This window comes from Eucyclogobius newberryi, unplaced genomic scaffold (assembly GCF_026437365.1).
Source record: "Eucyclogobius newberryi isolate DKJ021-1_F unplaced genomic scaffold, fEucNew1.0.hap1 SCAF_4, whole genome shotgun sequence".
Lineage (NCBI taxonomy): Eukaryota > Metazoa > Chordata > Actinopteri > Gobiiformes > Gobiidae > Eucyclogobius > Eucyclogobius newberryi.
In genome coordinates this window covers 6116032-6140493 of record NW_027316056.1, presented here as the reverse complement: position 1 = coordinate 6140493, position 24462 = coordinate 6116032, and the positions used below count along the sequence as shown (strand labels likewise).

The 24462-nt window shown below is 38.4% G+C and overlaps 2 protein-coding genes across 2 annotated transcripts; both read right to left on the bottom strand.

Moving 5' to 3' along the window:
* Positions 1–5771: 5771 nt before the first annotated feature.
* LOC140377966 (uncharacterized) lies at positions 5772–8818 on the bottom strand. The gene is made up of 3 exons (XM_072463593.1): positions 8586–8818; positions 7542–7778; positions 5772–7074 (listed from the first exon to the last, which is right to left on the bottom strand). Exons 1-3 carry the CDS (start codon positions 8734–8736, stop codon positions 6026–6028), a joined length of 1437 nt encoding a protein of 478 aa, XP_072319694.1. The 5' UTR covers positions 8737–8818; the 3' UTR covers positions 5772–6025.
* Positions 8819–11190: 2372 nt separating this feature from the next.
* LOC140377343 (equilibrative nucleoside transporter 2-like) lies at positions 11191–23486 on the bottom strand. Its single transcript, XM_072462719.1, has 13 exons — positions 23422–23486; positions 21401–21439; positions 20617–20698; positions 19601–19737; positions 18733–18872; positions 17439–17573; positions 16445–16619; positions 16120–16217; positions 15962–16047; positions 15206–15314; positions 15029–15108; positions 13649–13842; positions 11191–11725 (listed from the first exon to the last, which is right to left on the bottom strand). Exons 2-13 carry the CDS (start codon positions 21433–21435, stop codon positions 11614–11616), a joined length of 1383 nt encoding a protein of 460 aa, XP_072318820.1. The 5' UTR covers positions 21436–21439; positions 23422–23486; the 3' UTR covers positions 11191–11613.
* Between the last annotated feature and the right edge of the window lie 976 nt (positions 23487–24462).

Sequence of the window (24462 nt, the reverse complement as noted above, 5' to 3'; positions counted from 1 at the left end):
CGCTCCCTCCACACGCAGGAACCCGGAAAAAAAACAGTCCCCTCACTTTGACGCGCGTGTGTGGAGTAGTGGCGCCCCCTGCTGCTGAAAGAGAGACATAGAGTGATCTGTGCTGTCTAATAAGTGCGTTTGTTTTGTGTAAATGCATTTATTAATTATACACCTATATCAAGCTGACAACTAAACAGGAATTAAGATTTACTTTTACAAATTAATCAATGAAGTGAACTCAACAAATACAGAAATAGTAGGTCTACGTTGAGTCTCTAAAGTGTACAAGGTAAATACGAATTTGTGCTTAATGTTTGACCTGTTTGAAAAGAAGAGCTCGAGTACAATTTCTTTCTTCAGGAATAAAATGTGGTCAGAGCATTTGAGGATGGGACGAAAAAGCTACTTATATAGAAGGAGTAAAGTACGGTGTCTGGTGTATAATTTAAAAAAGTAATTCCTCAAAATCAAAATCACTCAATACTCATTGATTAATGTTACTTTGCCCATTGTTTTATCATGTTTTGTAATTAAAATGTATCTACAATTAAACATCACATTGATTGTTTGATTGATTTAATTTGCAGGAACAAAGCAACATTTAAAACATTATAAACATCAAAAGCCCAATATTAAACACAGGGAAATTTCAAATAATTGCAGAGATTCCCCAATTCAAACAAACACACAATTCAATATTTACAGGTGGATGAAACTTACCATCGCGCTGTATTGTTTTGGATATTTTCTCAATGCAGAATTTAATATTGGGGTCATGGACCAACAAACCAACAACACAGAGATTTTGAAAGAACACCTGAAACCTCACGCGTGCGGGTGGACTAAGCCAAACACAAAATGGCGTAAAAGCTGCAGCTGAAAATGTGCAAATCAAAGACATTTACAGAGACTAAACAGCATTAGTCCCAGTATAAACCCCTGAGGGATGCTCATACTGAGTTATAAAATGGGAACATTGAATACTACTAAAATGCCATGTATATTATATATATTTAGTTGAAAAAAAGGTTGATTTAAAGGAAAACTGTTCGCTTTCCGCATCTGAGAGTCAAACACATTCCAAGACAAACCTCAGTGGGATTTTCCTGGTTAAAATTTTTTCTAAAGCTAAAATTTCACTGTCTGGAACTTAACAAACATCTTTTAGTTAATTCACTTGGGATCTCGACATGTGCTTTGTGTGTGTGATTCACGTGTCTCTTGAGAGAAACTTTGATTGATAACTTTTATGACAAACTGAACAGCTGAATGGTTGTCTCCCGTATGGCCCCTCTCGTGGCCTACATAATGCCACTTCTGAACAAAGCCCTTCAGACAGATTGGACACGAGTAGGGCTTGTCTGCACTGTGCGTCGATAAAACATGCCTCATTTTATATGAATTCTTCTGTCTGAATGTCACTCCACACTCTTAACAGCTGAGTGGTTTCTCTCCAGTGTGAAGTCTCATGTGTTCCGTCATATGACACATAATTCGACCTGTCGGTGTAACACTTGAATGTGACAATGGTCTTTGCTTTGCATGGAACTGAATGTGTTTCTCTAGCGCTTCTGTGCTTTTAAATGACTTGTAACACTGGGTATATCTGTGGAGTTTAACTCTATTTTCTCCATCATGACTCATCACTGTGTTGTTACTAAAACTATTGTCACAATTTCCATTATGTTCAGCTAAACCTGTCATAAGAATTGCATCTTGTCTATTACTTTTGGTTGTTTCCTTGGCCCAGTGTTCTGACTCATTAGTATCTGAATAGCTGTAAGGTTATCTATTATGTTCCAAAATGAAGTCTGAGCTGAGCTTCTTGTTCTTCGGAGTTTAAAGTTACAGAAGGGATTGGTTCACTTCCTGTTTGATTTCAATTGGTTTGGGGTAAACATCCAAACCCACTCTTAATGTCGGGAATTCTGCAGGAGATAAAGAGGGATGAATTAAAAGCACCTGTCCAAAGGTGTTTATAAGGCTTCTATGAGCGCCATCTGGTTTTCAGGCGAGTGTTCACTGTGCATATGACAGGTTTGTGGAATATGATTATACCTTGTTTTTGTCTTAAAAAAATGTGCCTATTTTCTCTCAGTTTGACTATTTCAAATGTAGTTTATAATGTTACTTCCTGGTTGGATCTAGCAAGGGCCAAAATCCATGTAAATTACACAATAGTTATGTTTTGACAAATTATAAGGCCAGATAACACCTTTAAATTTAAACTGTCAGAAAATTGCATCTGTTGGTTGTAAATCGTCTCTATATTTTAGATGGAATGTCGCTCATTGATGACATCACAGAGGGATTCGGTTTTAAAACTATTCGAACTTTTCCAATTTTCTTCACAAACTGAAACTTGACGGATGTAAAACTATGATAAATATTTCCCACATGGACTATCCCACCAAACTATGTCATAATTAGATAAACAGGAGAACATGCGACTGCGAGGGACAAACGATTGTTTTTCATCTGAAGTAAAACCTGATAAACATGCTCTTTCCATAGTTTTAGTCAGAGCATTACGTGTGGACAGCAAAGTGCAGAGACGGGTCCAGGAAGTCTGCCGTGAATTTTAAATGCTGTGTTGTAAAGTCTGGCCACAGTCTACAGCCTATGATCAGTGGTGAGTGACCAGACGAGACAGAGGTGGAGATGAGAAGAGCGCTGCAATAAATATCATAATGCAGTATATTAAATATTGCATATTTAGAATACAAATGACAAAGTACCTGTAGCTAGTATTCGGCTACAGGGACTTTTTCATTTGATTTTTCCTAAAATCAAAGGAATACATAGTGGTATTTGATCACACAAAAATAGAAAACACATGTTTGGGGGTGAATGCGTGTTCGATATTTTCAACTCTAGTCAGTGATGAATAAATACACAACAAACAGTGCCACAAACATAAATGTTTAATCCACTATCCCTTTTTTACACTATAATGTAGCTCAAAGTGAAAGTATTCCTAGTATTCAGCATACAGTTCTGTGATTGATTGAACCACGCAGCAGTTACACAATAAAAGCACTGCAGTCTTCAGTATTTAGTAGTTGCAGGTCAGTTTGACGCAAGTTTGGACTGATTTTTAAGACAAAACTAGTTGCGGCAGTGGTCAGGTTGTGAGTGTGCTCGGACTGCAGGTTAAATGTGAGTGCAAGAGTCAAATCAAGTCAGTGATTACTGTAATATAATAAACAAGCTGAGTGTTAATACAGATTGTGCTACGACTTCACAATGTCTGAACTTTAAAAAAAAAACAGTATGTTTCTAAGTTAATGGTCAAGTCCTCCTTGTTTGTGTTCAGCCTCTTGATGTTGCACAGATTTGTACTGCAGAACCTCCTCTTCATGTTGCTCAAACCTTCGTTCAAAAAGCACAAAAATATTGTCTTCGGCGACGAGCTTCTCCATCTCCGGCCCCTTCAGAGCCTGGGTTTGCACAGGCATCATTATAGATTTAGAGCAGGGGTGTCCAAACTACAGCCCGGGGGCCAAATGCGGCCTTCAGACCAATTTTTGTTGGCCCTATGGCTTCCTGCGAAGTTGGCCAACAACAAAAACTAGTACTTTTTACTGTAAAATTGGAATAATTCAAACATATTTCTGTTATACCAACCTAATATCAAGGTTTCATTTGTGTGGAGGCTCATCACAACTATATCAAATGCAAAATGTCATTGTCGAGTTGTTTGTGGCCCTCTGCTCCGTATAAGTTTAAAAAACTCTTGAAACCAAATGAAAAGTACAATATACTTTTCTGTCCAGTTAAAAATGTAATGGAGTAAAAAGTACAGCTACTTGGTCTCTAACATTGTGAAGTAAAAAGTATCCACTGTGAAACCTACATAGTGATACCTAAAAACACAGTTTTAATTGTGTACTTCGTCACTTCAAACCGCCACAGAAAAATAATAGATTTAAGAAAAATAAATAAAATAAAATACTCCTCCTGCTCCACTGTAAAAAACTGTATTTACTGTAAGAGTCAAAAGTCAGAGTGGAACAGCAAAGGCCACATCAGAGAGTTTGTGCAATTACAGATCCCGTGTATGTAACATCCAATTTATCATTTTAAAGTTAAAGCACTGGACATTTAAGATTGACCACAAACAATGAGAACAACATATCCATTTTCAAATAAACAAAATAACAGATTTGTCGCTAATAAACTTGTTTTCACAGTGAGAAGCTTATTTACTCAAATAAGAGTAACGTTACACTGTCAAATTCATGACTCTAGAAAAGTAAAATATGGCATCTGGAAGGTTTATTTCAAAGTTACTAAAGTAACGCACAACTGCTCAAACAAAACAAAATGAAAGAGATCACATTACTCTGTGCACAACAGAGATCAGTAGAACTGTTGGAGTTTAGCTGTGCCTCGTCTGGAGGATCGACAAGAGCTGAAGTGTCCAATGAGAGCGTAGGAAAAAGGCCCAGGAGCCTCGAGCCGACCAATAGGGTTAAACCGGAAACTCCACTCTCTGATCGGAGCTGCTCAAGTCTGTCTTATCCCGAACACGCCGACCAGTGATGGGCGATACCACGGACTTTTGATTTGATCCAATACAAAGTGATACTATGGCAAATATCGCAATATTGAGCCGATACAAATGAGTTTTGTACTAAAATGCATTGAAACTCCTCAACTATGAACAATTTCACATTGGCCATTATTATTTTCTTCTACCTCTGCTTGAACTCATATGAATAGTAAATAAATATTTACAAATATGAACATATTTGTAATTGTATTTGTAATACAAATTGTATTTGTAAAATATTTTTTTAGAAGAAATTTTAAGCTTCGATATTTTGGCACAAGTATTGATATTGTTCAATACCTGTCAGTATCAAGACATATATCAATATTTGAGTAGTAGGCGTTAGTGATGGGCGGATTAATACCAAAGACTTTACTGTGATTATGAATTTAATTTCCAATTCAAATTATTTTTGCATCGCTCAGAATCACAACAGCAGTTGCCTCGATGGTCTCTTGTCTCAATGCTAATTTTGTAGCATAATACATAAAAAAATGCCAAATCTGAAGAACTCTGCACATATTAACAACTTAATGTTGGTTGTTTATTTTATATTTTGTTTTTTTAAATAAAATGATTAGCTCTGAAGCGCAGAGTTAGCTGGCTGCTGTTATGCCAGAGCATATTAGTATTATTGTAGCCACAGATGAAAGCAGCTGATGCAGTGTCTCCAGAACATGTCAGTCCAGCTCCAGTCCATTTGGGCTTTTCACCAAATTACAAAACAGTTTAAAGTCAGTCAGAGTCAGTTTCAAACACTTTCCAAATGAAAACAAATCAATATTTACAGGCGCATACAATGTCATTCAGAATATTTGTAAGATTTAGCACCGACTGGTATTGAATGAGCCACTGAAACCAAGGCCCAAACCTCTGCTCCAGAGCAGGGCTTCCCAAACCTTTCAGGCCGGGATACAGCCACTTGAAAATGATTACATCTGTAATATTATAAAGTTGTAATTCTTTTAAAAATAGGTTTATTTGTATATATTTTAGTAGTTTGTTGTGTTATCTGACCAAAACATACTGTTTTCAATTAAAAAAAGATATGTCAGTTTCATCATATTAAAATGACATTATGAAATAATCTTACATTCCCAACACTCCCGCCGCCGCCCACTGTGGGAAGCACTGCTCTAGAGCATAAAACAGCACTGTTGATGTGACGCTGAAGCTGCAAATTTGCAGATCAAAGGCAAGTCATTTTTAAAGAGACTAAACAGCAATGGCCCCTGAGGGACACACACGGATGTTTGGATAAGTATTCACTATACTGGAGATAAAAGGCAAACCAGCCCACTGCCTCAGGAGAGATGCTGAACATGACATTTTGAATAAAGCTGATCACCTCAGCTCTGTCTATAAAGCAGCAGTTTGAGAGTACACAGATCTAAACCCGATCGTCTGTGGCTGAAGGAGTCCATCAGTTGTGTGGGTGGAGGGCTGTAGCATTGCTGTGACGTCACATTATTTTGAATATTAAATACAATTATCCACAGTGTCCAACAGGGGGGGCTGAGGCCCTGGACAGAGGGGCTCCAGCCCCCACAGCACCCCACTTTCTGGGTCTATGGGTTCCTCCACCTCATTCATAATCTCACCATCGACTTTGTGATTGCGATCCATGTGTTTCTTGAGGTAACATTTAGATTCATAACCTTTACCACAGATTGAACAGCTGAATGGTCGTTCTCCCGTATGGCCCCTCATGTGAACGACTAAATGCCACTTCTGAACAAAGCCCTTCAGACATATTGGACACGAGTAGGGCTTGTCGGCACTGTGCTTCGATAAAACATGCCTCATAAGAGAATTCTTCTGTCTGAATGTCATTCCACACTCTGAACAGCTGAGTGGTTTCTCTCCTGTGTGAATTCTCATGTGTTCATTCATATGGCGCTTCTGTGTGAAGCCACGCTCGCAGACTGAACACCTGAAGGGTTTCTGGTCAGAGTGAATGCGCAAATGCTTTTTGTAGTTGGACCTGTCAGTGTAATCTTTGTTACAGGTTTCACACGTGAATGGCCCAGGGTGAAACTCAAGATGTCTCTCAAGAGCTTTTATACTTTTGAAGGTCTTGTAACACAAAGTACATTTAGGTACTTTATCTTTATTTCCTCCATTATTACCCTTATTAGGAGGAGTAGTGGTAGTAGTAGTAGTATTGTTGCTACTGAAACTATTATTACGATTTACATTATTTTCGGCTAAATCTTTCATTAGACTTGCATTATGTTCTTCTGCATTATTGTTGTTTTTTTTCTCTGAATCTGTGGCTGAACAGCTGTAAGTTAGTTTATTATTGTCTACAATCCGATGGGAGCTGCAGCCTGGCTCCTCTCCGTCGCACTGCTCTCCAGTCAGATCCCGTCTGTTCTCCTCGGCCGGTTCTGGTTCTTCGCATTTCAAAGTTACAGAAGGATATTGCATTTCGATTGGTGGGTTCACTTCCTGCTTGATTTCCATTAGTTCCTCCTTGATAACTTTGTCAGTGCCTACATTCAAACCCACAATAACCGTCTGGAAATCTGCCAGAGAGAAAAGGGGAAAGAATAAGAATTTATTATAATCCAAAGGCCAAAAAGAAGGGTCAAGGTGCAGGTCCGAACGAGTTTGGAAAAACAATCTGATTTAGAGTTTTCTAAAAAGCAATTGCAATACTCTTTTTTGCCAATTGTGGCTATTCAAAATGCTATTTCAGTTTGATTATTCTCACAACCCTAACACAGGTACATTTGTGTAATAAATAATGAATAATACATTTATTTTTTCATAGTTTATATTTAGATTGGCGGAAATTTGAAGGACCATACATAGTTTTAAATAAAAAAGGCTTATAAACACAAGGTTGAAAAGGTTTAAATGATTTCATCTGAACACTGTATTTGATATTGAGACGTTTTACTGTAACATCAAGCTGATAATAGAGACATTATTTCACATTCCCCATAAAACCACCGTGTTCCTAGTTGGATTACCCAGTCCTCCTCTTTACCTTCTTTGTGAAGAACTTTTCGATTTTGTTGTTGCAGAAACTTTGCCTGCAGAACCTCCTCGTCGTATTGGGCAAAAGTTCGTTCAAAAAGTAAAAAAATCTCATCGGCGGCAACAACGAGCCTCTCCACCACCAGGTCCTTCAGCGCTTGGGTTTTCACAGACATCATTATGGACTGATTTACGAAGGACTCTGGACCTTTGGCGGCTTGAACCCGAGACGAGACGGGATGGAAATCTGCCAGAGAGAAAAGAGACGTTTGAAAGTTAGTGTTTTTATTTCCAAAGCTTTCATTTTACACTGAATAAAAACAACAAATAATAGTAATAATAATAATACCTGTAATTGAAGAATCATTGTGCGTGTGTGTGTGTGTTTTGCCAATTCTTACTATTCGACTAGGCCTAACAATACACAGTTTGAATGACAGAAATATTAATAAACCCCAGTCAAATGAGACCTTTCATGTGGCGTCACATCATTAGCTGAGGGTGTGAAGCTAACTGGAGGCACTGCTCAGTCTGAAGCATGTTAGTTACAGCCACAAGCTAACTAGCATTAGCCAGCTGCAAAGTGAATACTGATTGTTAATGTGAACCTTGTGTCTGACAATCTAAAACCATAAAAACTGTACTTATGTTCAACAACTTTGTGTGGACTGTTTCTCATTGTATTTCTTTTGCAGCCTTCATTCTGTTTGTGATCAAATGTTGCGTTATGGCTGAACTAAATCAAATGCATCGTGTCACCATGGTAACCACCCTCCTCAGCAGAACACAGTGACGTCAATGACAGACTCAAAAACGCTTTCTCTAAAACATATAGTTTCCCCACAAACGTAGTGTTAATGTTAATCCTGGTTCATTGACTGATAAACAGACAATAATGATTAAACTGATGTCAAACTGCACCAGGCCCACGACTACACAGACCTGCTAAAGGCCTACTGCGTTCAGCCTATATTATGTCTGCACTTTAAGAACGAGGAATCGCTACAAAACAACCAGCACGTTTCTAGTTCAAAGATCAAATCCTCCTCTTTACCTTCTTTGTCCAAAACCTCTCGATGTTGTTGCTGCAGAACCTCCTCTTCATATTCCGCAAATGTTCGTTCAAAAAGCGCAAAAATCTCGTCTGCAGCGACAACGAGCCTGTCCACCACCAGGTCTTTGGGTGGGTGTGTTTTGACAGACATCGTCACAGATTTATAGAGTTATTTCCAAAAAAGTACAACGCTTTTAGCCGCTTGAGCCCGAGACGGGAGGGAAAACCCGGAACTAAATGTGTTCAGAGGGGAAGGATCAGAGTGACAGCGCCCCATGCGGCTCGGAGGCGCATGTACGCCATAGATCTACACAAAGAGTGAACCTGCCCCCACGTTCTGTATCATTTTTAACCATGCTATATTTTTATTTATTTATTTATTTAATATGGACATAGCATTACATTGGATGAACCAGATGCAATGTTTTAAGTGTTATTGCAAAATAAGCTAATTTTCAACACCTGTCCATAGGAGGCTTTTAGAATCAAAATGATACAAAATGTACAGACTATATACAATACATTTCATTTTATACATCACCATGTGCACAGTTCTGTTCTGATTTCAGCCACAGTTTCAAACACCTAATAAAGGTGCTCATGTCAGTCTGCAGTTTGAAATGTGTGGGGAGTGAGTTCCACAGTCGGGCTCCAGCAGAGGAGAAGCTGGACTGACCAAAAGATGTTCTGTGCTTTGGAACCACACAGTCCCCACACACAGAGGGTGTTTGGAACCACACAGTCCCCACACACAGAGGCTCTGATGTTTGGTCTGAAAGAGCCTTGACGTCTGACGGCCAAACTAGAAAACAGTGGTGGCGCATGATCATGTAAACATTTAAAAAACAGTTTCAATGTGCTAAAATTCTCAAATGTTAAAAGTTTGTGCTTTTGGATGATATCACAATGGTGCCACCTCAGAGGCTTTCTATTATGGTGGCTGGATCGATGCTCGCTTGGGGCGTCGGGTGTAGACAAAGGATTCACGCTGACAAAGCTCTGCAACTTTTCGAGTTAGTTTATTACAGAGAAGGCAGTGTCAAATACAGGACAGAAGAACAGCCCGGGTCCGCAGATGATCAGAAGACCTCGTCTCTGGGCGTACCTCGCCTTATATACTGAAACCGCACAAAGACCCATAAATAATATCTGACAGGCATGAGCCCATTCATGTACCAACGGTTTAGCCAATAAGAGAACAAGATGTAAAGAATATCCATACTTGGGTAGCACCAGGGGAAAGTTACAGAATGAGAACATACGTTTACACAGATGTATACGAGGCATCTCAAGGCCTCGCTTGGTCTGTTCTCGGCCGTTAATCAGGTGTGGGCCCCTTACATTCCGTGGAATAGACATTTTGGTAGAAACACACATATTCCTAAAAGCCAGCCTCAGAATGAGGCCTAACCTTGCATGGACCTTGTTTTAATACACTTCACTATCAAACACCTTGATATTCATGTTCCGTTGTGAAAAATGTGCCTGGAGTCGTGTTGTCTTCACAAATCCTGCGTCTTTTTGTCAAACATGTAAAAGTCTGTTAGGAGCATGATGTGTGTTTTTACAGCACACACACCTTCACCATCACCTAGAATCAGGGCTTAAGAAACTTAAGGGCCTGGGACAAGGAGCCTCACATGGGCCCATTTCTAGAATTCATCGTTTAATAATAATAATAGGAAGCGGGGTTGTCAAAAGTTTAGATATTCAGCTACTAACTGATGCTAAAACTACTATCAAAACCAGACACTGATCTGAGCACGTATCGGTCAAAGGTGGTAGAGTATAAAAATAATGTTGCTCAAATAAATGTACAAAGTAAGAGTACACAAGTATTTAGGGAAACTAAAATAAACTGTAAAAGGAACTGTCTGGACATAACTTAAATTGAAATGTATGTAATTAGGTGGACAAAAGATTAAATAATGCTCAAAATCTAGTATTTGCAAAGAAAAAACACAGAAATTAGATAAACTAAACTTGTTTTTCAGTCGACTACAGTTTACTATCATAAACAATCAAATGCAAATGTCTTTATTATAAACAATCAAATGCAAATGTCTTTATTATAAACAATCAAATGCAAATGTCTTTATTATAAACAATCAAATGCAAATGTCTTTATTATAAACAATCAAATGCAAATGTCTTTATTATAAACAATCAAATGCAAATGTCTTTATTATATCAAATGCTAATACATTAAATAATATAATCTGGGTCTGGCAGGTCAAATGTTTGAATAAAGAGTAAACAGTCCATTTTTGTGAATCAAGCTTCAAATACCATAAAAATGCAATGCAGCCAAAGTTTTGTATCAAAAAATAAAATTTAAACAAAAATCTAGCAAAAGAAAACAAGGAAATATAAAAGCATAAAAGCACTAAACAGAGAGGACTTTGCTATTGTAAACCACTGATAGAAGCATTTTCTTAGCATATTTGATCAGTTTTATATGTTCATTTTGTTTTATTTGAGGTTAGGAATGTCAAGATTGTTTGTTTAATAGATCACAGGGATTTATCAGGTCACACTATAATCCTACAAAATTCCATCATTTCATATAATCCAAAATAGTTTACTTATAATAGTAAAACGCAAAAATATCACGACAGGTCTTCCACCTGACACAAATAGTTTTTAAATGAAAGTGTTTAAAAGACTGTAACTGTGACTGTATTTGTAAAGTACTTTTATCTGGCTGTTTGCGTCACATCTAGATTTCTTTATCGTTCAAAGTTGAAAGTTTGATTTATTAAATATTGTGTATTACAGGGATTTCACTGTAGTTTGTTCTTGGAGCCAGTAATTGAGAATAATGACAAACATGTGATGTTTTGTCTCACAATAATCTCATCTCACCTCATTAAGCTCTCGGTTGATACTGGCAAATACAATCAAAGTAAATGACATTTCTCAAGTCTGTACAATAAACTAAGTGCGTGATGTTATCTATGTGATGTATGAACATGAAACCCTGGAATTAAATAAATACTAAAACTTTTATTCCTTTTGTTGTTGGTTTTTATAGCAGTGAATACAGCCCAAACGAGATGGCAGCTCCCAGAGCCAATCCCAAAGCCATGAAGAACGACATGAGAGAACCCGCCATCTCTGCGTCTTTACTGTGGACCAACCTGCAGAAATGACAACGAATGTGGTTAAAACTCTGGCAGTGTTACAAGCGTGTTCCTCATCATTAACAAAGTCACAGTTTGATTTGGATTAATTCATGCCTGTTTGACTAATCTAAAATTAGCTTCAACTGTTTTATTGAGCTGTTTTAGATCAATGCTGCTGTTTAAAATGAACGAAATGTAAAATCTACTAAATACTAATCATAACATGTTATTGGATGTTCAAATCAGGACTGTTGTGGACGCTTCCTTCACTCCGCAGTGTCCTGGTCGGCTGCAGGAGCTTGTTCAGACTGTTACTGCTCCACTGAGACACAGGATTGTTCTGCTGACGACATCAAACTCTGACTCTCACATTCAGCTCACTGTAAAACTGAACATGTGAAAATGTTATGAGGGGACTAGATTTTATAAGTTAGGTTAAAAGGTAAATGTATTCGGTTTAGAAGGTTTAGTTGATAAAACAACACATTTGTTTCATCCTTTTGTGATATTGATATTCAATTTTGTTTCTTATTTTTGGTAACTCTATTTCTTCTGCTGGTTGGCGGCATATCTGTAACGAAAAGAGTTTCCACTTGAGGATAAATTAATTAATTCTGATGCTTGAATACTTAAAAAGCATTTATCTTAAGATGAACAACTCTAAATTTGAGTAAAAAGTGTGTCATAGTAATGAACAAATTCCATTTTGATAATAAGAATTAGGCTAGGTACCAGTCGTGGGCCGTCGGGGCCAACAAAGGCCTTCTCTGCTAGCCTAAACATAATCAGAATATAATAAAAAAAAAAATATATATATTAAAAATATATATATTTTCCCACAAATATGCATTACATTATTCCCCAGAGTAAGCGTTTTACTCTTCATTTCATGGCTTTCCTCTTGGTTGCACTGCTTCTGCCCCAGGTTGAGATTTGGAGGCTGGTCTTTATGTTCTTTTATCCAATCATATTCAGCCGTCATGTGTTGCCAGGATCTAAAATCTGCCGAGGCCTTCAGACTCAACAGAGCTGGTGCTTGTAGCTAAAAGTGAATGGAAATGAAAATGATGTGTCAACCAATTAGCTACGTCTGCTGCTGTTACACAGGAGCCAGCAGCAGGTGCATCACGTGCAAGTCTTTTGATTGGATCACCTATATTGAGAGGCAGGTCCTATGGGCGGGGCTATGCGGAACCTCAGAACGAGGAAACTGAATTTGACAGACACATTAATCCATGTACTACTAAGCTGTTTTTTCAACCCACAATGGCAGAAGGAGGAAAAGATATCGATTTGGTCGAGGATATAATTATAACGCCTTTCTCAAGACAAACTTGTCAAGAAAAGTTAGACATTGTAAGGAGAGGTCGTCCGATGCTGACGCTGCAAAGCCTGTTACAGGCGGGTTTGTTCCCCACTTTCAAAGTTCCAATGTGGAGAATGCGCGGACATCGGGCGGACATTGCCGCGGAGAACACACGGACAAGGTGAGGCAACGCCTGGTTTACCTGCGTTTCTGTCTAAATGTATAGTGTCTAGAGCTATGGCATCATAATGATAATATGGTAATATGAGGATAATAAGAGGTGGATTCATTTAGGCGGGACTGTGTATGACCTCACTGAAGGCCCAAGCCCCAGACCCACGGCCCGCCACTGCTAGGTACTAATATTTTATATTGTATTCACAATGTTTCACTGTGGCAAAGATTATTTTACCGTATATATTATTATTCAATTTAGATTTCTTTGTTTTTGGATCAATACAGTTGATAGCATCTTGTTTTGATTCTAAATCTAGGAACAATGAATCATTAATATCTGATAATCAATACTTTTGTCAGCCCTACTTGCCTTATGTATTATTATTCGTAAATACAGTGGTTAAATGCAAATGTTCTGTAATAGTACAAATGTTTGTCCTTAATACTGGACTTACTGTGGCGCGTAGACCATGCAGAGCGAGGCCAGGTTACCGTTGCTGAAGGATAACAGCGCTATCAGCAGGACAAAGAAGGCATCGTGCCTGAACAGAACCTGTCTGGAGTTGTCAATGTTACACATCATCAGCAGAGGTACTAACGCCACACGTGACACAACCAGAGCAGGGAACAGGCAACTGTCTTTACCAGGCTGGAAGCAGAGGAAAACCAGAGGAATACTGTCATTACCAGGCTGGAAACAGAGGAAAACTAGAGGAATACTGTCATTACCAGGCTAGAAACAGAGGAATACTGTCTTTATCAGAACGGAAACAGAGGAATACTGTCTTTATCAGGCTGGAAACAGAGGAAAACTGTCTTTATCAGACTGGAAACAGAGGAAAACTGTCTTATTCAGGCTGGAAACAGAGGAAAACTGTCAGAATGAGAACTCTTTTCTCAGTATGGATGAGATAGAACAATATTAATATCACAATTTCCTGTCTTTCTTGTCCTTGAATGAAAGAAGAAATTTTACTGCAACAGAGGATTAAAGAAACACTCTGTAGCTTTGCCTGAAATACTTCAGTCTGTACCTCAGTGGAGACAAGGGCTCCAACGTGGAATAACTGTGACTAGTCAAGTATAAAAATAATAATAACTGTACTTTGATCATCATAATTATGAATCACACGCTCTATTTCATCCCTACAGCTATTAACGCTCTGTACAAAGAGTAAACCTGCCTGGCCTGTTTGATTACACCTTCTGTGTGTCGGTATGTCATGTACATGATGTTGGATGTGTGTCTTTCTGTGAAATGGTTCAACTGTGACAGATTTCTCTGCAGGGACAATAAAGTTACTAAGTAAAAAAGCAAAGTCAGCTGCATTATTGAGTCAAAATGTCAAAATATAATAAAATATTTCTAATTTTCATCAATAATACACATTAGTAGTAAATATTCTACATCTGGAATCCTTCAGTCACCATATTTTAACCTTAATTCAACGTACAATAGAATAGACTCATCAACTGCTAAAACTTTCTTTTTGTATAGTAGAAAAAAGCTTCAGTTGTAGTCATCGAATGAGGGATTACACCGACATATTTCTTTTTGTATGTAGAACTTTTCACCAATACCCTCTGAATGCCCTTATGGACATGTGTTGAAAATGAGACTTTTCTATAACTATATATCTAAATACAATAAAATAGATAAATAATAGAATGAATTTGCCCACTGTCGCTTTTCTTTGTGTTTCTTGTTTCTTTCCAAAGAGATCATCTTGTGGTGTGATTACACTAGGAAATGACAGAAATGTATAGTTGCCTTGCACAGTTTGAGCCAGTAGAGAGACTTTACCTGTACGGATATTTTGTTTTGTCCCACTCACCCAGTGGTACGGAGTGCTGCGTCCGATCAGGTCCAGGACATTAAACAGGGTGAAACAGCAAACGCAGGTGAACACTCTGGCTGTGAGAAAACAACAGAAAAGCATAGATTTTTGATAATATGAGTTAATTTATGTAGACATTTAGTGCTTTTATGAACATGCTGATCAGAGTCTCACCCCAGGCCTTGTTTTGAACACAAACGGTCTGAACTCGGACTGTGATGACGGGAAAGACGGAGAGAGTGATGGCAAAAGTAAAAGTGATGCACAGAGCCATGAGCCAGATCTGAAACAAAGAAATCACTCAAACAGGTTTTATTCACAAATCATTTATTCATTGATGCTGATGTGGTGTTCACGGAAAACCAATTAACCAATCAACAGTCAAAAAATAAGCATTGAGTGAGAACATTTGGCCTGGTTAACTGGAGTGTTTCATTTGCCTTGTTTTCTATATATATTTATGACACACAATTGCTCCACCAGAGGGCGTGCACGTGCTCCCAAACAACTTGAACGCCTCTGGGTGAAGAACATTTAGCTAAAACTCCAATAATAGTGGATTTATCTCATAAAGACTGAGAGAAGCTGAGTGATGCTGCAGTATTTGTGGGTTAATATTAATCATGAATGGTTTATTTAACTTGGATCTAAGGTTATGTCTAATCTTATGTGCTGGATTGTTCAGTTTTTTGCCTGAGGGGGAAACAATCGATCTTTTACCTGTTCATGCCATGCTCTGAGGTCTAGTGTGACTCATCCAGTAAAACAACAACAAAAAATGGTAATCAACAGTTGACCCCAAAGAGCTCTGACTAAAACTAAAAATTTAGAAAATAAATAAATGCATCGCTAGCTGAGGGAGAAGACCTTGACATTTTGACCATAAACCAGTCATATGAGTAATTAATTCACAAATAAATGTAAATGTACCTTTTTCAACACAGCACACGCAGGCAGTCGCTGAGCCTCGTCTGTCGTCTTCACACTTTCAGCCTCCAGGGTTTTGACATTACAATCTTTTGATAGGAACAAAAGTCAAGAATAAAAGTAAAAGGTGGTATAACTGAAAGTGTAAAATGCAAACAAACCTGAATCTCTGAACAGTATCTTTGACATCACTAGGTTGTTATTCGAGCTTTGATTCAGGTAAAAACGAGCAAAAGTCTGCAAAAACACATCACCAAGTCTTCATAGAAATATAGGTATTGTATAATATTTTTAAATGATAAATGTCTTCATTGCTGAAAGCCCTTCAGATGTGCCATCTCATTTCCAAGGGGTCCAAAACACAGAACACAGAACTTCATTTAAAGGTGCACCACAGTATGTACATTTTCTGGGTCCACCACCAGCTTGTGGAGATTTGACCGCTTTTCCCAAAATGTTCCACAATATGACATTAAACTTATCTATCTTATCTCCATGACTGGTCGGCTCTGTGGAGAGGCGACCCCGCTCACAATAAGAACATGTGTGATGTGAGCGCTGACCAGGTGAGGCAGCCGCAGGTAACAGAGCAGAGTGACCAGAACGGCCACACACGGAGTGATGAAGTATCCCAGAGCCATCGACTTGTCGTCTGCGTTACCTAAAACAGAGTCGATTTAAAACAGTTTCATTTGCAGTGTTTTTTCTCTCTGAAACAGAAACTATTTTCTAATGAATACCTCTTGAACTATTGTAACACCAAGACACCAGGAGCCACAGGGGGCGCTAGAGGAAACTGTCCTGAGGCATGTGTGTGTTAACTCAGTCAGTCTGCCCTAGGGCAACTGTGGCTACAGTAGTTTACCACCTGCAGATGAGGAGTGAATAATCCACCGTAAAGCACTTTGGGTCATAAAAGGCGATCTACAAATCCAACAATGATTTAAATAATTAATAAATATGGTCTCATTTGATAAAAGTTCTTTGTTTGCCAACATAAAAACATTCACCTAGAAACAACATAGTCCAAACTGCTCCTAAAGATGTTTATCATTTAATTTAATCCACTTCATCCATTGATTTCTCTGGGGCATTGTTTTCTCCAAATGCATTTTCCTCTCACAGAGACATGAAGATCATTTCCAGTTAGATAATTTACTCAAAAACTAAATAAGACATTCCAAATCCCCTCAATACATTTTTTATAATTTAATATGTCAAACAAATAAAGCAAGAAATTGAAACCTGGCTCCGTCCATTATTCAGATTTGGATGTCCCATGGATTAAAAGTTGGGATTTATGTGAAAAATGCCTTATTTATGTATTAAAACATTTAATGATGGAAGATTGTTCTTACTGACCTGATGCATTTAAATAATACATTTAAAACCTCACAGTTTGTCTTCTAAGACAAAGTCTGCTGCTTAAATTCTAAAAGTGATTTTCTTTACTAAATGATGTGTGCAGCAGGAGAGTTACTGAGGATGGAGAGGAGCATGGTCACGCTCGCAAAGACCCCGGCCAGGCCTTGTCCGCTCATGAAGGACGTGGTGTATGGAGCAGGAAACAGAGACACCAGACCAAGGAGACTGCCCTGGAGAACAGCACTGGACACTGGACAGAGAGAGACAGAGGTTATTGTCATATTGTCCGTTAATCACATGAAGTCAAGTTGTGATACCGAGGCATGTTACAGTGGCTGTACTTTAACTGTACTTTTTGTTTAACTGTACATTTTGTGTACATGGTAAGCCTATTTTTATTTTTATCCTATAGTAGATTTACATTTTTTCTTTCATGCATGCCCTTTTTGATTTTATATATGTCGTTTTATTACTGTTCATTGTTTTATGTTGCACCAAATCACCGAAGCAAGTTTACTGGCAAAGACTGATTCTGATTCTGACTTTGCATCGTCCCTGAAAGCGTGTTGGACGAGTTGAAGCTTATCCTCTAAACATACTTTTACTGCAGCTCTAAAAAGCATTACCATTAATTGGAAGAAATTTGATCCACTGTATCTTAATACATAAAGTAAAAGAAGTCTACCATGTAAAACGACACTCTTTAGGCTGCGAAGGCGACCCGTGGAGGCTTTATTAATGAAAGGTCACAATGCTCTCTTGTTATTGGGGTTGAACATACTGTGCAGCATTTTATAGGAAAACATTATTTTTGGTGTTTTTTTGCCTTAAAACTATAATTTTACAAAGTTGATGATCTGTTGTTCCCAAAAGAATTCAACAAAAATACAAAAACAATCCTCTACTTAAAATTTTTTTGAATATCACAGCAAAAGTGTTTTATGTTTGCCAATCCTCAATCTGTTTAAATAGAGTAGAACCAGTGGAAGATTTTGCTTATTCATGGGTCTGAAGTGTTGTCACACACTCGTCGCAACTGCCATCTTGAGGATGAGAGCCGCATGCTCACTGTGGGCCCTGCCAACAAAGGATTCCTCTTCTGTAACATCCCAAATGACCCCATTTGTCCATAAATGTATGACTGTGGTCAGGAGGGACCAGTGGACTTTACTCCAGACTGAGGCTGAGCTGTTTGTTTCAGGTTGTTAGCAGCTGGCTAATGCTAGTATTCATATTATTGCGTTGCTATGCTAATAAAGGTTTTAACAAGCATCATTTCCACCTGTCCGGGTGTGGACACTTCAAAGCCCGCGACCGGTGTTCATACCAATGAACTCATGAAATAATCATGTAAACAAATTGAAAAGTAATTAAATGCATATTATGTAAATGTACTGTAAAAAACGCACTGTTGATGAAACAAATGGTTGCCAAGGTGATGATGTAAAAGATGTCCGGATGCATCGGAACCTGGACCAGAGCCGTCGTGAGTACGAACAGGACCAGGATCAGGACCAGACTGATGACCACACGGAGGCGCTCCCGCACACTGAGCAAATGCAGCACAAGGACAAAGATTCAGACTCATTCCCATTCTTTTTTGTGCGTTACTTTAACTAAAACAAGACATTTATAGACACGTATAAGACAGTATAGACAGTATTAAAATCAACATAAATAATAAATAGATATACATTTTTATCGCACATCCCTAATTGTGTCTTATGAAATACTGTGCTGCTACTGGGGACATGTTCAGACCTTAAACAAATACCCTTAACCTTAGAAATGCAGACTGTAGCTTAATTTAAAGAACAAATGATATAAGTTGCCCTTTTTATCCCTCTTTTACCCTGTTCCAAGTTGTTGTCTCATCAAAACATATCTGGTGTTGTGTTTATCTTCATTCACACGTGTTTCATGAATCCTGTTTAGAAGCTTCTCTGCTCCTTCTCTGAGCCTCAGAAAACACCCCGTTTCAAGTTTCCCAGATCTGAGACGCCTTAGGGAGAGACGTCTCCTGTTGCCCGTGCTGTTTTTAAGTCCATAAATCATCACTCGTTCATCATCATCTTCGTTACAACTGTGTTTCTTGGTTTGTTTCGTGGTAATTCACTCTGCTGCACATGAGATGTCAAAGTAAAAGGAACAAGAGCAAGTTTAAAGCTCAAAAACAGCACAAATAATGCAGACTGTGCCCTTAAAACTGAGTGGATGCATTTAAGAAACCCTTTTCTCCAGTTATAGAGGTGCACTCTGTTACTTTTCAGTACTCACCATTGATAGAAGCAGGAGTTGAGCAATGTGAACAGCACCTGAGGAAGCTGAGAGAGCAGAGACATCCAGTTGTCGTAGTTATATTTGTGAAAGGCAGACGTGGAGTTTGAGGTTTCAGACAGACGAGTGTTAAAATACTGAAAAGACAAGATACAATGACAGTTTAATACCTACAGTTATAATAGCCTTACTAAAGCCTGGTATGGTTTATTACCAATGATTCAGGCTTAGGAAATACTTAATTAATACCTTAACTGCCTAATTAAAGGTGCTGTACTTGATTTTCACTGTCTTAAAAAACACAATTATCTTTAATTGTCTGCAGTTCAAACTTATTCCTCACTTTCTCACGGATTCAGGAGCAAAGAAAAGTAAAAGGTAAAGTATGACATGAAAAAAGTCAGAATATTGAAGTGGCACTTTAAAATGTACTTTTAGAGTGAAAAGTGAAGTATTTCTGACAGATTTTGAGACCGATTGAAGTGTCAAAGAAGTGATCTGGAAACAAAATATTTCTGTTTTTTGTTCAATATAAAGAAAACTGAACCAATTTCTTTCTTTTGTCCCCAGCTGTTTTTGCTATATTGCTGTTTGCTCAAAGTTGGGACGTCAAAACAAACTCAAATTTACCCCTCAGCCATTTAAAACACGTTTCTCAAACAGTAAACAAAAGTACTTTTTAGTCCCGTTGAAGCTGTAGGGTAATAGAAAGCTCTCAAATGTAGTAAAAATAGAGTATCCACTGCACTTTTTGAAACACCATACTTTCCTCCACAAACAACAGACTTATTCTTATTCCTTACTCTGCACATAAATACTGCTGACGCTGTATTTTAGACCTAGATGTGTGATTCTTTTTTTAGTTTAAACAATTCATTATTTAGTCTGTGTTCATTCTCCTTGACACGGTTAAAATGTGAACAGAATCCCATCTGCAAATCTGATCTGATTTTAATGTCGGTACATGTCCAAAAAGTCCCAGAGATGATTTGTGCAGCTGAGAATAAAGCTCTGACCGGTGAGGCTGGGATGAAGAAGTTCCAGGGCAGAAGACTCCCAACGCCAAGGACGAAAATGATGACAAGGACTGCGTTTCCACTGAAGCAGAAGAATACAAGATCATTCTCTTAATGGATTATCAAACACACAAACTAAAAGATATGAATCGTGACAACAAAGAAAATGTAAGATTTCACTGATGTTTGGTCTCAGGAAACGTCAATAATCGTTGCATCGTGTTGTTTTTTCCTCACAATAATTGTAACTCTAAAATGCGATATTGTGACATCACTAGTACTGCGCAATAAATATCGTGTATTGTACTAACACAAATACCAAGATCCTCCGTCTGACTGAAATGTTTAGAGAAATGTGTGTGAATTAGTTTTGATTTGATAGTTTTTGTCAAGTTTAAGCTTTTATTGCTTGATTCATATTTATCAGTCTGTGTTGAAAAGTTTATGAAAATTTTCAAATATTGGTGCAGCCCCAGATGATAAATTGATGATCGTGATAATTTTAGAGGTGAAATTGTGCCATTTTAAATTCAATCAACACTTCAAAAAAAGGCAAACCTAAATGTTAAGTGCTTTTTTTTATCCATGTGTTTATTCAGTTAAAGTTATGTATGCACTGTGTGAATGTGACTTCACTACATTTTTCCTCAGGATTAATAAAGTATTTATTCCTCTCTCCAATTGTGATCATTCTTTTCACAATATTCGTAAACACAAATAGATTTTGTGACATTCCTAAAGCTGTTAGAACATCACAAGTTATCACAATTTTACCAAAACTCACCGATCGACCGGAGATAGTTTCTCTTCGTTGCACATTTTCCTGTAAATAAACACAATATTAAATAAATTAATAGCACTGTGAACTCTGAACCAGGACTAAAACAGGACTTTAACAGGTCTGAACCAGGACTAAAACAGGACTTGAACAGGTCTGAACCAGGACTAAAACAGGACTTGAACAGGTCTGAACCAGGACTAAAACAGGACTTGAACAGGTCTGAACCAGGACTAAAACAGGACTTGAACAGGTCTGAACCAGGACTAAAACAGGACTTGAACAGGTCTGAACCAGGACTAAAACAGGACTTGAACAGGTCTGAACCAGGACTAAAACAGGACTTGAACAGGTCTGAACCAGGACTAAAACAGGACTTTAACAAGTCTGAACCAGGACTAAACCAGGACTTTAACAAGTCTGAACCAGGACTAAAACAGGACTTGAACAGGTCTGAACCAGGACTAAACCAGGACTTTAACAGGTCTGAACCAGGACTAAACCAGGACTTGAACAGGTCTGAACCAGGACTAAAACAGGACTTTAACAGGTCTGAACCAGGACTAAAACAGGACTTGAACAGGTCTGAACCAGGACTAAAACAGGACTTTAACAGGTCTGAACCAGGACTAAAACAGGACTTGAACAGGTCTGAACCAGGACTAAAACAGGACTTTAACAAGTCTGAACCAGGACTAAACCAGGACTTTAACAAGTCTGAACCAGGACTAAAACAGGACTTGAACAGGTCTGAACCAGGACTAAACCAGGACTTTAACAAGTCTGAACCAGGACTAAAACAGGACTTTAACAAGTCTGAACCAGGACTAAACCAGGACTTTAACAGGTCTGAACCAGGACTAAACCAGGACTTTAACAGGTCTGAACCAGGTCTGAACCAGGACTAAACCAGGACTTGAACAGGTCTGAACCAGGACTAAACCAGGACTTTAACAAGTCTGAACCAGGACTAAAACAGGACTTGAACAGGTCTGAACCAGGACTAAACCAGGACTTTAACAAGTCTGAACCAGGACTAAAACAGGACTTGAACAGGTCTGAACCAGGACTAAACCAGGACTTTAACAAGTCTGAACCAGGACTAAAACAGGACTTTAACAAGTCTGAACCAGGACTAAACCAGGACTTTAACAGGTCTGAACCAGGACTAAACCAGGACTTTAACAGGTCTGAACCAGGACTAAACCAGGACTTTAACAAGTCTGAACCAGGACTAAACCAGGACTTTAACAGGTCTGAACCAGGACTAAACCAGGACTAAACCAGGACTTTAACAGGTCTGAACCAGGACTAAACCAGGACTAAAACAGGACTTGAACAGGTCTGAACCAGGACTAAACCAGGACTAAACCAGGACTTTAACAAGTCTGAACCAGGACTAAAACAGGACTTGAACAGGTCTGAACCAGGACTAAACCAGGACTTTAACAAGTCTGAACCAGGACTAAAACAGGACTTTAACAAGTCTGAACCAGGACTAAACCAGGACTTTAACAGGTCTGAACCAGGACTAAACCAGGACTTTAACAGGTCTGAACCAGGACTAAACCAGGACTTTAACAAGTCTGAACCAGGACTAAACCAGGACTTTAACAGGTCTGAACCAGGACTAAACCAGGACTAAACCAGGACTTTAACAGGTCTGAACCAGGACTAAACCAGGACTAAAACAGGACTTGAACAGGTCTGAACCAGGACTAAACCAGGACTAAACCAGGACTTTAACAAGTCTGAACCAGGACTAAACCAGGACTTTAACAAGTCTGAACCAGGACTAAACCAGGACTTTAACAAGTCTGAACCAGGACTAAAACAGGACTTGAACAGGTCTGAACCAGGACTAAACCAGGACTTTAACAAGTCTGAACCAGGACTAAAACAGGACTTTAACAGGTCTGAAGAACCAGGATAAATTCAGAAATAAAGTATTAAATCATTAAATTAATAACATTTTAAAAATCTGAAGTTATGGTTCATTTCTATGTGTGTTTATGATTAAAACGTACCTTAAAGTTGTCTGAAGGGTCTGGTCCTGTTGTTACCTGTTTTGTCGCAGAGCTCATAAGTTCAGGTGTTGAGAATGAGAAGAGCGCGCAAAGGGAGCGGCAAAACCAAACCGGCCAAACGCGTCTGAGGGAAGCGTCAGTGCGCAGTCAGCTGGAGGTAGTGTTGGACATGTGGAGATCAATGAGTTATAATTATAGGTAAGATCAATATCCATTCTGCAGCGGTGCGCAGGGCTGCATGCTTTGAATGAACGGGAAAAAGCCTGGTCATACCGACTTTAATTCTTACATAAAACAAAGAGAATTTAATTGACAAATATATTGCATATTATTTACCCTTGGAAGAGCATTCAAACAATATCAACAATTGTTAATTTTGTGATAAAGATCTTTACCCAGATTGTTATCCAAAGTTAAATTATGCTTGCGATTTTTACAATACGACTATAAGTAATGATGTACTCCGGTGTTGGTGCTCGCGTGTGTTGGAGCTCATGCCATGATGTATGGATGATGTATGGATGACGTATGGATGATGTATGGATGTTGTATGGATGATGAATGGATGATGTATGGATGATGTATGGATGTTGTATGGATGTTGTATGGATGATGTATGGATGACGTATGGATGACGTATTGATGACGTATGGATGATGTATGGATGATGTATGGATGATGTATGGATGTAGTATGGATGATGTATGGATGTTGTATGGATGATGTATGGATGTTGTATGGATGATGTATGGATGATGTATGGATGACGTATTGATGACGTATGGATGATGTATGGATGATGTATGGATGATGTATGGATGTAGTATGGATGATGTATGGATGTTGTATGGATGACGTATGGATGACGTATTGATGATGTATGGATGATGTATGGATGATGTATGGATGATGTATGGATGGTGTATGGATGTTGTATGGATGATGTATGGATGTTGTATGGATGATGTATGGATGATGTATGGATGACGTATGGATGATATATGGATGATGTATGGATGATGTATGGATGTTGTATGGATG

Bases quoted from the DNA above. Each gene is read 5' to 3' on its own strand.
- LOC140377966 (XM_072463593.1), bottom strand. From the start codon at position 8,736: ATGTCTGTCAAAACACACCCACCCAAAGACCTGGTGGTGGACAGGCTC. The intron at 7,779-8,585 runs GTAAAGAGGAGG...TCTCTCTGGCAG, and splicing joins AGAGGTTTTGGACAAAGAAG to ATTTCCATCCCGTCTCGTCT. The intron at 7,075-7,541 runs GTAAAGAGGAGG...TCTCTCTGGCAG, and splicing joins AAAAGTTCTTCACAAAGAAG to ATTTCCAGACGGTTATTGTG.
- LOC140377343 (XM_072462719.1), bottom strand. From the start codon at position 21,435: ATGTGCAACGAAGAGAAACTATCTCCGGTCGATCG. The intron at 16,048-16,119 runs GTTTGTTTGCAT...TCCTATCAAAAG, and splicing joins GATACTGTTCAGAGATTCAG to ATTGTAATGTCAAAACCCTG. The intron at 13,843-15,028 runs GTGAGTGGGACA...CTCTGCTTCCAG, and splicing joins GCAGCACTCCGTACCACTGG to CCTGGTAAAGACAGTTGCCT.